At 39.4% G+C, this 15,822-nt stretch overlaps 1 protein-coding gene across 4 annotated transcripts in view; it reads right to left on the bottom strand.

Annotated features, from left to right (window-relative positions):
- dgkg (diacylglycerol kinase, gamma) overlaps nucleotides 1-15,822 on the bottom strand; it is a 149,333-nt gene that overhangs the window by 41,174 nt on the left and 92,337 nt on the right. For all 4 annotated transcript variants that reach the window (XM_084908675.1, XM_084908676.1, XM_084908677.1 and 1 more), the window contains one exon: nucleotides 9,094-9,158. In XM_084908675.1, the coding sequence (XP_084764801.1) occupies nucleotides 9,094-9,158 (65 nt within the window). The remainder of the gene's footprint in view (nucleotides 1-9,093; nucleotides 9,159-15,822) is intronic.

Genomic DNA, 15,822 nt, shown 5'->3' with positions numbered 1-15,822 from the left:
TCCTGTCAGATAAGCATCTCCTTAAATCACTAATATGAAAAATGACTTTATGACCCCACCACGTCTTTTCAATCCCTCCTCCTCTCTCATACCGGTTGTGAAATCAGAAGGATACGAGGTCAGGGAGTAAAACTAACTAGCAGAGAATGTGTCCTGACTTTGAAAATCAGTGCAGACAAAGCACAGTGCAGTCAGTGGTATACAGACATATAGATACTCCAATTTCGATATAAAATGGAGTATCTATATACTAAATTGGTTTTCTGCAAGCAGAAATTACACCCTGTTGGTCTTAAACAGTGTGAAAAATAGAATAGAATAGCCCTTTATTATCATTGTACATGTAAAATGAAATTGTAGGTGCTCCACGATATAAACCGTAGACAGCAGGAAATCATAACAAACAGGAAAAATATATTAGGAGGGATATATACAAAACAAATGACACAGACACCTGTCTGAACAGAGAAAATGCAAAACAATGGAAAGACAATACTCGAGCTTGATAAAGTAAAGAACTGAAGGCTAACACAATGCTGGCTGCAGTGTTTTTAGACAGCTGGTAAGAAGGTGCTGATATCTGATCTCTGATAATCCAATCAGGCGATCGGTGACCTAAAGCTTCATTGACCCATTCTTTAAGCTCGACAAAGCAGCTTATGAAGAGAGCTAATCATAGCTACATATACAAACACATCAGGTGAGAAAATAGGTATATTTTTGGTGAGATATACACTTACACTCATCATGGACATGAATGTCAAGTCAAGTGGCTTTTATTGTCATTTCAACCATGTACAGTGGTACAGTACAGAGTGAAACGAGACAACGTTCCTCTGAGACCCTGGTGCTACATATGACATATAACAGACAAACACAGGACTACGTAAAGTGCAATGTGCAAAAAATGCATAAAAAACAGGACAGTGCAACACTAGACAGAAAAGGACGATACAGACACAAGACAGTGCAATGGAAATGTGCAAAATACTGAGTATTATGCAAAAAGTAACTTGTCATGTTTCTCATCATTTCTTTGAACTGTTCTTTTTCAACAGTGCATTGATTGTACAATACACATCTTTAATAACCTTAAAAACGTATTTCTTTTCATCAGAGAGTGACAGTTTGCATCTTCTTCCAGACCGTGGTCAAGTGATGACACATTCGAATAACTTGTACTTACATACAATTAATGATGAACTTATACTGTTGGAATCTGCAACTGTTTAGAAATGTCTCCAACTTGTGTTCTCCTTCTTAGATTTTCACTTGGACTTTCCGGTTGTTCAGACTGTTGCTCAATCTAAGTGGTGCTCTCAAACAGAAACTGAAACTACCAGTTGCAGCCAATCATGATCACTAACAAGAGGTTAACAGGTCTTGGCCTCATCAAATTAAAAGACACTGAAAACCCTCAGCACCACTTATTAAATTATTTAAGTGAGTGTATCTATCTGTTTGAGTCTACATACTTTTAAACATATGTGGATTAGAGAAAGTCAAAAATAAATTCAAACTAGTGCACTCAATAAAAATGTATTCTGTACAGTCATTCCAACCTCAAAAAAATCATTAAAATCCAGATATTACAACAAGTGCATGTAAACTACTCACCATAACATAGCAACAGTATTATTTAGACTCTTACTATCACTGAAGTTAATTTAATATAGTGAAAAGAGAAGGTGGAAAAAGATCATATCAGTGAACATTTGTATCGATGTGGTTTTTAAAAAGAGAAAAACTTCCCCAGTGTGTTGTGAACCTTTGCTTGCGTACATGTATATCCTTGTCTGCACAACAGGAAGAGAGTGGATTTTCCCTCTGAACCAGGGAAAAAAAGAGGGGAGAGCGTAATAATAACTCAAAATAATTCAAAATTCACAAGTGGCGCATAAAAGGTTGGTAATTTGGAAGAAACAGGACAGATGGGAGCTTATTAGAGATGATAATATCATTCTGAATTGAAAGGATAAATCAAAGTATTGCTCAGCAGCTGAAAGGGATCCTTTCTGCTTTTCCTTATTTCCCGTCGTATATTTTGAACTGTGAATCATGCAAAGCTACTCCAGTACAGTCCAAAAATAAATACATGAAGCTGAAAATGAGGAGAATTGGTGAAGTAGTATGCTTTTTTTGACTAAAGTGCAGCTAATAATGACACTCTTTCTAAAATACATCAGAAACATATGCAAGCTTTCCCTAGTCCAGTTTCTGTATATCAATGTGCACGTTTGCACATTAAATATATTCATAATTTATTGGTGGTCATAATGCTTAACATGGTTATAATAATGTATATAATTTAGATACTATTGTTTCATCTCATCCAGGACTCATCCAGGCTGGAAAAACTGATCAGGAAGGCTGGCTCTGTGGTCGGCATGAAGCTGGACACTCTGGTGACAGTGGCAGAGAAAAGGACACTAAAGAAACTGCTGGACATTATGGACAATGCTGGGCATCCTCTGCACACGGCCATAAACAACCAGAAGAGCCTGTTCAGTGACAGGTTGCTTCTCCCCAAGACAAGAACCAACAGACTTAAAAACTCCTTTGTCCCACACGCCATCAGACTGTTTAACTCCTCTCTGGAGGGGAGAGGGAGGGGAAACAGGAGGACAAAGGAGGGGGGAACAACTAAGCTGTAGTGCCTCTTCACCTCACTGTGCAATTACCTTTTGTGCAATACTTTTTGTTAATAGTCAACGGTGCAATAGACTCCATACTTGAAATGTGCAATCCACTTGTATTTTTATTTTTATTTTATTCCTATTTATTCTATTTATCCCCTTTGTATATTTTTATCTATATATGTCTTTGTATTTATATATGTGTGTGTGTATATATATATATATATATAATATTCTGTAACTCTATAACTTCTGTCGGTGCTGTGCTTATTTGGAACCGAATTTCCCAGAGGAACCCACCTGAGGGATTAATAAAGTTTTATCTTATCTTATCTTATCTTATCTTATCTTATCTTATCTTATCTTATCTTATCTTATCTCAAACTGTGAGGTAATTCTGAGGCTTTTTTTCCAATAAGAATAAAACATAACATTAACTGCTGAGCTGGTATTATTCAAAGAGGCCATAATGACAGTCAGCTAATACCAACTATAGTGGTTTTGAAAGAAAAATGATTTATACTAATCCCTGAGATTTCCTTTGTGGATCTACACTGGCCAGATGTTCAAACTGGTAAAGCGCACAACCTTTGTGATCTTCTCATCATCAGAGGGTGGGGGATTTCTGTATGAGATTCTCCGTCTCATGCAGACTTTCATTTAAAAAAGCCCTCAGCCCCTCAGGGCTAATGCCTCACATAATAAAGCCTGAACCATGACATAACTGTTAATACTAATACTTTTTGTTAAAGGAATGTTAATTGAACTTTATGACATTAACTATGTCACATCAAATCAGTGATTTTTCCCCCTTTTTAGAGGTGTCACTGGAGCAAAACATTCCCAAAATTTACTGATGCCAGCTGTGCAGCTGCATAAATGAATGCCAAGCCAGGCAAAAACAGTTTCTGCAGTTCTATCGGGCTTGCGAGTCAATATCTAGTAGGACCACATTTATTCTTTGACTTAGCCTGAACTCTTGTTGGCAAGCTTTCTTGTAATTCACTAAATAGGACACAGAAACAGTTCTCCAGGCTGCTTGAAGGATATTCTAAAGTTCTTATTTTCCTTCTCTGTCAAGATGAATCTGCGCTATTTCAAAAACGTTGACGTCTGGGCTCTGGGCAGGGTAATCCATCACTGATAGTGTTCCATTTGTGTTTTTCTATTCAGGTATGACTGCAACTGGGAGTTTCTTATCATGCTGAAAGTCTTTTCCATTCAGATATATTTCAAGATGTCTGTACTTGTCTGCATTCATAATTCCATCAGTTTGACAGGATCTCCAACATGACTGACTGCAGCCCTAAACCATGACATAATGACAGAACCTTCACCATGCTTTACAGGCTGCAGACATTCACTGTTGTACCTCTCTGCCGGCCTCATCTGTACACACTGACAACAGTTTAAACTGAAAATGTGAAATTTCTGCCATGCCTATAATAATTTGGCATGCTTCAGCCTTTTCTCCCTGTTTCAGCCACCATCCACTGACACCGTTTCTGATCAGGCAACTGAATCAGCTTTAGCTTTTCTCTGTTATAATCTTACAATATTTTGTCGGGCAAAATTTTAAACATTTGGATTATGACTAGAACTAAATGACAATTTATTCAAAAGACAATGACTAAAACTCTAGATTTGCTGCAAATTTACCACTGCTTTTTATGGAACCAGTTCAAAACCAGTTCAAAAGCTCTGAACAAGTCTGCCTTAGTCACAAAAGGGGCGCACACATATAACTGATCTGAGGCTGATCTGAGGCTACGTCCACACGAATAAATTTGAAAACGGCGTATACGTCTGAAAACGCTCCGCGTCCGCACTATCGTTTTCATTCATTTTCACAGACTCGTTCATTTACATTGAACGCTTACGTTCCAGTACTGCGCATGCGTGAAACGCAAGACGATTCGACCTGCCTCATTTCTGTCTGCCGTTTATTCACTTTCCGACTCTTTGAAACATTGCGACAAAATGTTGAGGAAAAGCACCGAGTTTTTTAAATGGACTAACAATGAGGTGGAGTTGTTGCTGCGAATAACACAAAAGCACAAAGTTGCAAAAGCGAGTGAGAATTAAAGAATTTGAAGAAAAGCTATCTGGAGCATGTACGTACTGATATTAATCTTCAATAGGGCTGTCAAAACTGAGAGCAAACAAAACAACTGCTGTATAATGCCCTCCACTCTCTTAGTTTAATTGGTCACATGACTGCATCCCATGATAAAATGTTTCATTGTTTTCGAAAATGCTCCGGGTTCGCAGTCCACACTGCGACGCGAAAACGTCGTTTTCAAATGTATCCGCTTTGGAGAGTGTTTTCACAACGCTCCGTGTTCCTTGAGTGAACACGCCGTCTCAGTGTGGACGGGAGGCCAAAACGGAGAGAAAAGGATGCGTTTTCAAATGAAAATGTAATAGTGTGGACATGGCCTGAGTAAGAGCAGTTAGGATAGATGATTTATACTGCTTAAGTATTTAAAAAAAAATCACTTTCTAAACATATTATTTCCTCTCCTCCTTGAAAATGTTCCAGAATGGATAACACACATTTTTGCACACACACAAAGACTGCATTGTCCACAGCATGAGAAATGATTAGCACCTGGGCTTCAGGCTCCTGGAGGTCTGGCTACTGTGACCATCAGATGCTGATGGAGCTGCACAAGCTGAGGTGTCAGGAATCACACATCCCCCTTGTCCCAGTAGGCCTGAGATAGTGGGGGATGGTTTGTGGTGCAAGTGTATGAGAGAAACACATGCAGACAATGTGGGATTGTGACTGACAGGAAGTACAATAAAGCACTGAGCTAAGTGCTACATGTGGCTATGGGCCTCTCTCGCCAGGTCAAAGGTGATTTTATCATGCGCTTACCCACAGAGAAAGAAATAGCTGGATCTCAACATTGACTCCTTTCAGTTTTAACTGCTGTAAACATGGAGGGGTGTTTACCCTGCCAAAACTTCAGTCACGCAACAATAGAACAGTTGCAGCTGTCCATCAACTGTCTTGTGCTCTGCTGCAGTACTGAAAAAGGAAATTCACAGAAGAACAATAACCTCCAGCACCAGGCTTACTGTAAATATTGTACAGTAGGCTGTCGGAGCGTCACGGCACTCTCGCTTGGAGCTACAGTTTGATCTTTGTCACAAGAGGCTCTGAGAGGAATGGAGACAGTCAAAAGCAACATCCAAGAAGATTTTGTAGAAAAGCAAAGAGCTTTAAAGGTTACTGTGTTTAACCTCAGGGTATATGTGGGCTAAATATGTCCCGCTGTCCACATAAATGCTTTACATCTTCTAAGTCTGCCTAATGGATCAAAGAGAGGGTCCGCTGAGAACGGCGGTATCTTTCTTTTATGATGCTGGAAACAGATATGGGACCAAGGATGGAAACTTCAGCATTAATTATTGAATTTCAAAGAGTAAACAAGCCATCTCTCTAGTACCCCTTCATACTCTCTCCACTCCTCTATTTTTTTCATTTTCCACAGTATGTGAGCTAATTAGCTGTGGAGTGAACCAGTGGAATACATGTTGTTGCCATCATGCAAACAACATGAAACACAGAGCCTGGTTCCCAAGTGACTGAGAGGCATTCAAAACAAGCTCCTACACTGAACTGAGTATTCAAAGTACAACTGCACATTGCAACGAAGGACGGCTGCTTTTACTCTCTAATTAACTTGTGATTTCAAACCTTCAGAGCAGCGCGTTCAGGGATTGTGCTTTTCGGCGCACTTTAGCACAATCACACGTGGTCAACAGTAAACAAAGAATGGCTTTTAAGCAAACGATAGGTGCAGATCTGCATGCAGCCACACTGGGGACACTTTGCATAATTTGCTTTGAGAAACTTGAGAACGTTCTCACATTCATACACATCAGGCTACAGTAAAGACAACAAGCAAAGCAGGATTTCATCAACAGTCATTCCCCTCAGGGCAGCAGTTTATGTCTACAGAGGCTGATGCAGTCTGCTGCTGTTTGACTGTTCTTCTGAACGATTGCTTCACAAGTGTAGTAAAGGGTGCTGGTCTGAAAAGGAAGCAGCTTTTCAAACATTTTTTTGCTTTTCGTGGGTCCATGAACACTTACTCTTTTGTGTGTGTAATTTCAATTGCCACGGATATAAAACTTAAATGCAAAATGTTCCTAAAGTGGCATTCGGTTTATGTTTAATTCCATGATGTCACAATGAGTCCAATCAACCTCCAGGGCTAAAAAATGAAGCCAATGCGAGGTACCAAAAACTAGAGTTCCTCTAATGGCCACATGGGCCTGGCTATAAAAGCAAGTCAGTCCCCACAGTTTTAAAAAAGATCAACTTCATAGCATCAAAAATTTATAACATTTATAACCTGATGCAATGACATGTAATCTAGCTGACAGCAACCATCAGAAGATTGGTCGTAAAGGGATAGACGACAACATCAGTAAGATAAAGTCAGTCAGGGTGTGGAGTTTAAACAATGCTCACTTGCTACTAAAGTTTCCAAAGTGTGCAGAGAAGATATCTCGCATACTGTTACACCACCAACTGCAGCCTGGACCATTGATACGAAGCAGGATAGATCCATGCTTTTAAGTCGTTTACGTGGATCCTGAATGTTGTATTAGAAATGGAGACCAGGCAACCAATCTTCTGTCCAGTGTTAGTGACCACATGCTGCCCAAGTTTTCATTCTTAGTTTACAGGAGCAGCTTTCAGGTGTGATTTTCTCCTGCTGTCTTCCTCAAGGTTTGATGTTTCCTGCCAGGTAAATGACGCTCCGCAACGCGGTGACGTCATTCGGGGCGACTGGAATCGATAAGGGAATCGTTTGCAAAAATGGCAAACAATTCCAAGGAATTGAAACAGTGGGAACCGGTTCTCAACAAGAACCGGTTTTCGATACCCATCCCTACCAGCGACTGTAAATGTGTCCACAGAGTTTATGTATACAGCTTGTGAATCAAGATTTCAAGTGTTAGCTGATAAATTAGCACTGTGGCCCCCAAAAACAAGGATGGCAGCAGCAATGACACAACTGAGACTTCAAAATGCAGAGTTGATGTTATGGGGGCTATGTCCATCTTTTATATACAGTCTATGTTTAAAAAGAGATAGATCAAATTTGTGAGTAGCCTGTGGTTTGAGGCAGAGGGTATTTTACAAGGGAATAACTTCATTTTTCTAATTGTCTACTGTTTGTCTTCTTTATTCTGTGTTTGACCAGATGAAACTTTACAATGGGTCACAAAGGCCACTAACACAAACATTTTCTTTATCTCAACAGAAATTGTTCTAAGATAGAGAAGTCAGACAATCCAGTGGCACTCTGGTTTTAAATGTGCTATACAAATAAAGTTGTATTGTATTGTATGTAATGCTATTTAATTGTCTGATGGTGGATGCTGGTGTAGTGTTGATACTACAAAGAGTCCTACTGAGACCTGTGATATTTACACAGTGCCTTAATGTTATGGAAAACAGAAAAGGGCGCCCCACAATAATTTTACACATGGGGCTAAGGTTAAGAATTTTTTTCTCAACATGCATAAAAGTTTGATATAAAAATTCTGATGACGTCCTCAAGCTGCTCTCAAACTCCATTTGAGACTCCAATCCTGACGTTGTCTCATTTACATGTCTTCCTGGTGTGGTGAGATTGAATTCATCCATCTGAACCAGGCGATGGTATTTCATCAACTCTGGATCATCGTGACTCTCTCTTCTGACGTCTCCCTCTCTCTCATCAGGCTGAAGCGGCCACCCAGATGATGTAACTATTAATTAGGCAGCTGAGCTCTTGTTGTCCTGGCCTGCCATTTTAAAGGTGTCTTCTCTACCATGAGAATGATGCAACTCCCATTTACGTCATCACAGTCTCCCTTACTCATTTCTCCTGCTGGATGTCTAGATCATTTCATAATTAGTTGTGTGCTCGAACGAGTAAACATTAGAAAATAAAATGAAGAAATTAAAAGCATAGATCCTGGAGTACTCTACGCAGAGTTTATGCAACTCTTCTAGCTCAGTCCCTTTTAACCCAAATAAGGCCAACATCGCCAATATATCGACCCCTCTCTGCAGCAGGTTTTGGTCTGTTATTGATCGGTGACAATTATGGAGTACGAAACTGGGTTTCCAGATTAAAGTTCAAGGTTCAAGGTTCTTTATTTTTATTTGTCACATGCATAGTTATACAAGTATAACACACAGTGAAATGTAGCCTGACACACTCCTCGACATGTGCAAAAATGGGGTGGGGGGTGGGGTAGAGGAAGAACATATATATACATATATATATATATATATATATATATATATATATAGTATATACAAGTGCTAGGTCACTCGTTATTTATGAGGGTTTTTTATCAATTCATGGTATGAGGTTGGGTGCAGGTAAACTAATTTTTGCAGTAGCAAAATATTATGCTAAATCCCACTAAATATCTCACTAACCTGCTGTTAAACTTCTCAGGGTGCTTCTCACGCATCAGATGAAAGCGATGGGCGATTGAGGCATCCTGGAGGAGAAAACAGAAAAGACATTGTGAATTTAACCTCACGTGTTATTACAGCTGGATAAAGGTCAAATGCAAACTTAGCTTTGTGCCAGCATAAAAAAAGGTGTCATACATCAGTCATTGTTTGTTTTTAGAATAGGCATGGGAACAGAAATGCTACTGGTTCAGTCAGTAAAAACAGAGACGGAGAGTGTACCGCTACACTCATCAGCCAATTACTGTACCCACTCCACTCTGTTCTACCAAATATACAACCATGTCATAAAAGGATTTCATAACTTAACCTTCATTATGGTTGCATATTTACTGCTTTACCTATACATGTCAATTACCTGCACCTGACAAAAAAACTGCATGTTTGATTTGGCCTTTTTACACCAGATACCCTCCATGATGCAACTCCAAAGGAGGATTTACAGCTGGAATTAATCCAGCAACCTTTACCAAGCAAATGTGTTAACCACTACATCACCGAGCCACAACACTGATACAAAATACAGCTTTTAAATGATTTCATTTATGAAGGGAAAAGGATCTAAACCTACCTGGCCCTGTGTAAAAAAAGAACTGCCATCAAGCTTTTGTGACAGCTGGCAATGAGTCCTTCATAAAGCTCTAGAGAAATTTTATCCCACCCCTCTTTGAAGAATTTTTAAAATTCAGTTTTGTTTTTTCTTTTGTTATTGTTTTTTTTTGTTTGTTTGTTTGTTTTTTTTAGAATTAACAGTCTGTTTGAGGTCATGCCAGGTCTGTTTAAATTTGTTGTTTTTAAGCCATTCAGAGTAGGATTTGCTGGTTTGTTTCAGTTCAGTTCAGTTTCAGTTCTGCTGAATAAGCCAGAGAAACACAAACCGATATTCTTGGATATTCTCGTTCAGCATTTTCTGGTAGAGAGCAGACTTCGTGGTTGCATCAGTCATGGAAAGTCATACAGATCCTGAAGCAGGGAAGCAGCCCCAGACCAACACCATACCATCACCACGTTTGTTTCCGCCAGACGCGACGAGACTCCAGACTGCTCCGGAAATGTCAACTTTTGTCACTCCACAGAATATTTTCCCCAAAGTCTTGGGGTTCGTCAAGATGTTTTTGTGGCAAAGGTGAGATGAATGTTTGTATTCTTTGTGCTCAGCAGCCGTTTTTGCCTTTAAACTCTCCCATAGGTGCCATTTGTGCCCAGTCTCCGTCTTATTGCTGAATCATGAATACCGGTCTAACCTGAGACATCTGAGATTTGCAGTCTAGATGTTGCTCTTTGTTCTTTTGTGCCGTTGTGGATGAGTCATCAATGCATTCTTGGAGTCATTTTGGTAGGCCAATGTTAGAGCCGTATTCAACAGAAAACTAGCTAGTTTAATCAAAAGTTTCCAAGCAAGTTAAACTTCTTCTCTTTACTTTTTTCATTTCATTTTCTATATTTTAAATAGGAAGCAATTAATTGACTGAAAGAGGAAAATAAGTGGCAGAGTAATCAGTAATAGAAATAATAGTTATTTACATCCATTTACATACCAATTTCCCCCCACTAGAAATTGCTGTGCATGAAGACAGTGTTTTGATCAAACAATAATTTGATCCAACCTACCACAATAACCCTTCCTATGTCCTGCTGTAATTCAGTCTACAGAGCACAAAGACACTGAGGAGTATAAAGCTAAGGCTAATGACACACTACAGCACTGATCTGAGGGTCACAAGTTTACTGAAGCTGGTCTTAGACCGGACCCCACCTTCCTGCCCCGTGTATTTAACCCCTCACCTCTGGGCCAAAGGTGAATGTACCCCTGATCAGTCACAAGAGCAGCCTCAGTATGACCCCTTTAAATAGGCAAACAACCAACAGCAGCCGCCAGCAGAGACATAATTGATGTTTACCATGTGAAACTAAGAAGAAATGATATTGTCCTCTGCTCATTTTGATTAATTTTTCACAGCCTGACAGTCACAAGAGCCCCTGATAGTGCTTTATGTTAAAGTACACAGTTTTGTTTCTTTTTACCTCTTAAAACAACTCAAATACGTCCATCATATTAACTCTACAAGCCAGATAAATAACAACAATGGCCAGTTCAATTAGCACTAAGACTGCAGACGCTCAAAAATACCATAAACATGCATGGCGACCCGCAGCACGCACAGAACACGCACAGATTTGATTGCATGAGATCTGTGACACAGAGCAGTCCTGATCTGAACTTTGAGCTTGACCAGAGCTTCTTCTGCTCCACTAAAGTCTGAGGATCGTCTTATTTTATTAACAAAACCTTACATGGGACTGTTTGGATAGCAGGATGTGTCGCCTTTACAGATGTTAAAGTAATACATACAATGTTTAATAACTGACTATCTTTCGATTGACATAGCATTTAGCCTTGAGGATGCTACACTGATGTTAAAAAGAAGAAAAAGAACAACACGCTGGTTTGATATATACCGTTGGAGTTACAGTAAGAGCAAGATAAAAATAATCTGCAGTATTTACTCAGACACAATGTTCATCCTCTAGTTCACATGTAAATATAATCCCTTTACAGCTTATTTGCATGTTATTTTCATGCTGCCAGGCTTCTCATTTAAAGCAGTCCTTCCACTTAAATATTGTAAATAACAGTTCAGCACAACACACATGTAAAATGAAAAGTTAATACTCTCAATGCCCTGCAGCTAGAGAAGATGCAAATGAGGGGAAAAAAGTCCCTGACAGAAGTAATGACCAGTTTTACCGACCAAAACGTGGCAGTAATGATGCACTGCTACATTAAACATGTTACCTTTACCAAAGGACAGAGAGAGAGCGAGAACAGATCAAGAACAAAAACAACGCAAATTCTTTTACAACAGATACGGTGACGCTCAGTGAGTAAAGATACCAAAACGATGCATCTACATGGGTTTGCATGAAGGAGTGTGTGCGTGCCTGCAGGGGTCCTTTGGTTGCTGCCTTTCTCTGAGTATAGTTGTAGTACATTTCTACATGGTCTGAGTTTGTGCCTTTGATTATGTGAAGATGGTGTGCAGTGGAAGACCTAAACTGCTCACCCAATTAGAAGTTAGAAACAGTCGTACTGCTGCTTTTCCACAGGCTCAACAGAAATAATGATTTGTCTTTACCTTTGATTGGGCCACGACCACTACTGTTAACAACTAGAACTAACCCAAACCCTCCAATTATTCATCACTCACTAATAATAATAATAATAAAGCCCCATGTTTTTGGACATTTCATGCAATATTTGAAGGTAGCCTATTATTTATATGAAAGCTGATACAATTTTTTGCTAACCGCACAGAATCATAACCTCATCTTCTAAGGGTGTCATTTACTAATTTTTATCTTATCCACTAACATCACTTAGATAAGCTGTGAGAAAAATTGTGAGCATGCATCTTATAATTTAGCAAAAATGTAGGTTTTGGAAGGTCAAGCTGTACTTTCCACGGTACAGCTTTACACGAAAAGTGAAAAACAGGAAATTGGATATTTGTAAATTCTTGTCTAATAAACTCAACTCATTTTAGATGCTTGGTAATAAGGGAGGACAACCCAATATCACAACAGAGTGTGTAATAGACACGGCGGTCCACCGTCTTCCCAAAACGTTGCGGTAATCTGCAGTAACAGAAGAGCGAGGTAGTTTGTTTCAAACCAACATGCAAATAATCACATGAAAGCCTTTAAACAGACTATTTTTAACACATTTACATCTATATACATATAATCATCCAAGCTTAATAGATTCTGGTGATTAAGGACCCTGGAATGTACTTAACACATTTTTTGCTCACTAGCGACTTTGTGGGTTTAAATATATCACCGCCCCCTGCTGGTCATGCAATTTGTGCATGGAGTTAGGCAACTTCTGCATGCATGCCCATTTCACATGGTTAGAGAGGCAAAGTGGGAAATGGACACGGTGGACTGGCCTGTCTATTACATGTTTTGCCATCACACTGGGTTGGGGAGGAATATATTTAGATCAAAGTGCATCCCATAATTTTGACAGGTGAAAGCACCTGTGATGATAGGCTGGCATCCTGCCTGCCTGTCCAGGTGTTTCAGATTGGTGCAACAAGGACAATGGAAGGCTGTGACGAAGCAAGCGGGCAGGTGCGATTACAAGCTTCCTCACTTGTCACCCTGAAAATCATGAATGGACGCTACCGCACTTCCTCAATCAGACACTAGGGCAATGTTCTGAGATCTCCATGCATCAGCAAATCTCACATCTTAAAATAGAGCTGCATCTGCTGCTTTTAGAGCATGAGAATCTGATACTGGAACCATAACTTAAAAACCTTCCTATTCTGATCTAATGGCAAGGTTACTCATAGCAACAAAAACACATAAACATGTGAGAATTCAATGAGGGCAAAGTGGTTGTTTTTCTTTAAATTTGTGCCCAAGGAGTTTTTTGTCACATGTGTACAAATGGTGGAGTTTTGTTTTTGTATTGATTTTGGTTTATTACGAGCAAAGTCTGTAGGACAGCATACGGATCAGGGTCAGACAACAACACAAAGTAGCTGCAGAGCTTTTTAAAACATGACAGGCTGTTCCATGTCACCAAATCTGGCCCGAATCCACCGCTACAGGCGATCACTGACCAGCACAACTTTTACGCATTCTGTCCTCCTGATAAATCTGGCAGTAACAATATGTGACATTTGCCATTGCCTGTAGTTGCCTATGTGATCAAGGTTGTTTTGATCTTGCCGTTTGAAGTTTTGCTCATGGTGTGTGTGGGGGAAAGAGGAGCTTCTAGGGGATGGGTGAGGTGAACAGGAGGAAAGGAATAGAAAGTGACAAACAACAACAAAACTGGTGGATGGAAAATGTCACATCAGTGGGGCCCACAGTACCCGGCAGAGGAATACATTGTCAGTGTGCCCCTATTATGTTTTGAGTCCCTATATTTGTTAACTTAATATCAAAGAGAAATGCCATGATACTCTTGTACTGGAATGCTCAGTTTAGCATGTTTGATTCAGAGAAAGCTAAACATTTCTATATCACTTATGAATTGATAGACTATAGTAATAACTATAGTAATTAGTCATGTGGCGCCCTGGATGGGGAAACACCAACCTCACAGTACCGTATCACCCCAATAGAGCACTCTGCTCTCAGACTGCACACTTACTTGTTGTTCCTGCAGTATTTAAAAGTGGAATGGGAGACAGTGGTTTAACTAACACAAGCTCGCTAATGTTAGCTAATTTGTGCATCACTGAGCCACACTAACGCCATAACATTATGACTTGATATTCAGCACAAACCATCATGGAAGACTGTTCTTTGGCGAGTGAAAATCTACTGTTTTGTTAGTCCTTTAAGGAGGACTAATTAGTCGATGACTATGCCTTGCACCTGGCAACTGCTATAATTGTGTTATGAAGACATATTTAAGACTTTAAAGATTGTCTAGATGTGTCTTTTTGAGTCCACATGTTAGACCATCCCTGAGCACTATTCCTCCTGTCTTTAAGACCAGCCAGGTGTCACTCAGCACGGTCATTCATTACTGTGGTAACCTGGCCTGAACCTGGCAGACGCTGACTTCCTGTGACTGATACTTCCCCTGACCTTCAGTCTGTGCCAGAATAACTCCATGTCCCCCTCTCTCTCTCTTGCTCTTTCTCTATCTATCCCTCTCTCTGTCTTTCTCACACACACACACACACACACACACACACACACACACGAACACAAATTTATATGCACCACTGGCCAGGTAAGTTTTCTCAACTGATGCCGTTTTCAGTCTCTGAATTCATGAAAACATGGCACAACATTTATACCAATTATTCTGTTCTTTTTCCTTTCTGTCATATGTATATATATATATATATATATATATATATATATATATACACACACTGTTCCAACGATGGATGTTCATATTACATCATTAAAGTTTTTAAAAATGAGGTCAGTTTATGTCATCATCTTAAGTTTTAAACCATAGGTTTATGTTTTAAATTCTAGTTAAAGCTATTGTTTAAGCCCTCTATTTGGTTATGGTCCTGTCCTTTTTGTTTGTTTTTGTTTTGTTTGTGTGTGTGTGTGTGTGTGTTGTGTGTGTCTGTGTGTGTGATTTTGAGGGTTGTTTTTTTTTTTTTTCCTTTAGGTTTTTTTTTTAGCTGTTTTTATTAGAATAATTTATATTAGTCATCCTGTTTTTGAGACATTCCAGCCTGCAGTATTTTGGGTAGTGTCATGGAGAGATGGCTAGGTAAAGGTGAGTATCATCTGCATATATAATGTATACTGTGCCTTTTAATAATACTGGGAAACACATGTTATGCAAAGAGAAAAGGTCCTCACATAGAACCCTGCAGAACTCTTCTGATATGATTGATATGATTCATACTGCTGCAGTGCAGCACCTTTAATACCTACGGCGTGTTCTAATCTCTGTAGTAAAATATTGTGGTCAGTGGTATTGAACGCTGCACTGACGTCTAACAGGACAAGCATAGAAATGAGGCGACTATCAGAGGCCATAAGAAGAGAATTTGTTACCTTTATTAGTGTTGTGGTTGGTCAGTGATGGCTTTTCAAGCAATAGTTTAATTACTGTCACCTGAAAGGCGAAAGGTACTTCAAAGCCCATTAACAGAGATGCACTGATCATATTTAAGATCAAAGCAGTAATCATTGGTA

The sequence above is a fragment of the Perissodus microlepis genome, chromosome 16 (genome assembly GCF_051167445.1).
Source record: "Perissodus microlepis isolate ML-2025 ecotype Zambia chromosome 16, ASM5116744v1, whole genome shotgun sequence".
Taxonomy (NCBI): domain Eukaryota; kingdom Metazoa; phylum Chordata; class Actinopteri; order Cichliformes; family Cichlidae; genus Perissodus; species Perissodus microlepis.
Note: the sequence above shows the minus strand (reverse complement) of the source record. Positions and strands in the feature narration are given on the sequence as shown.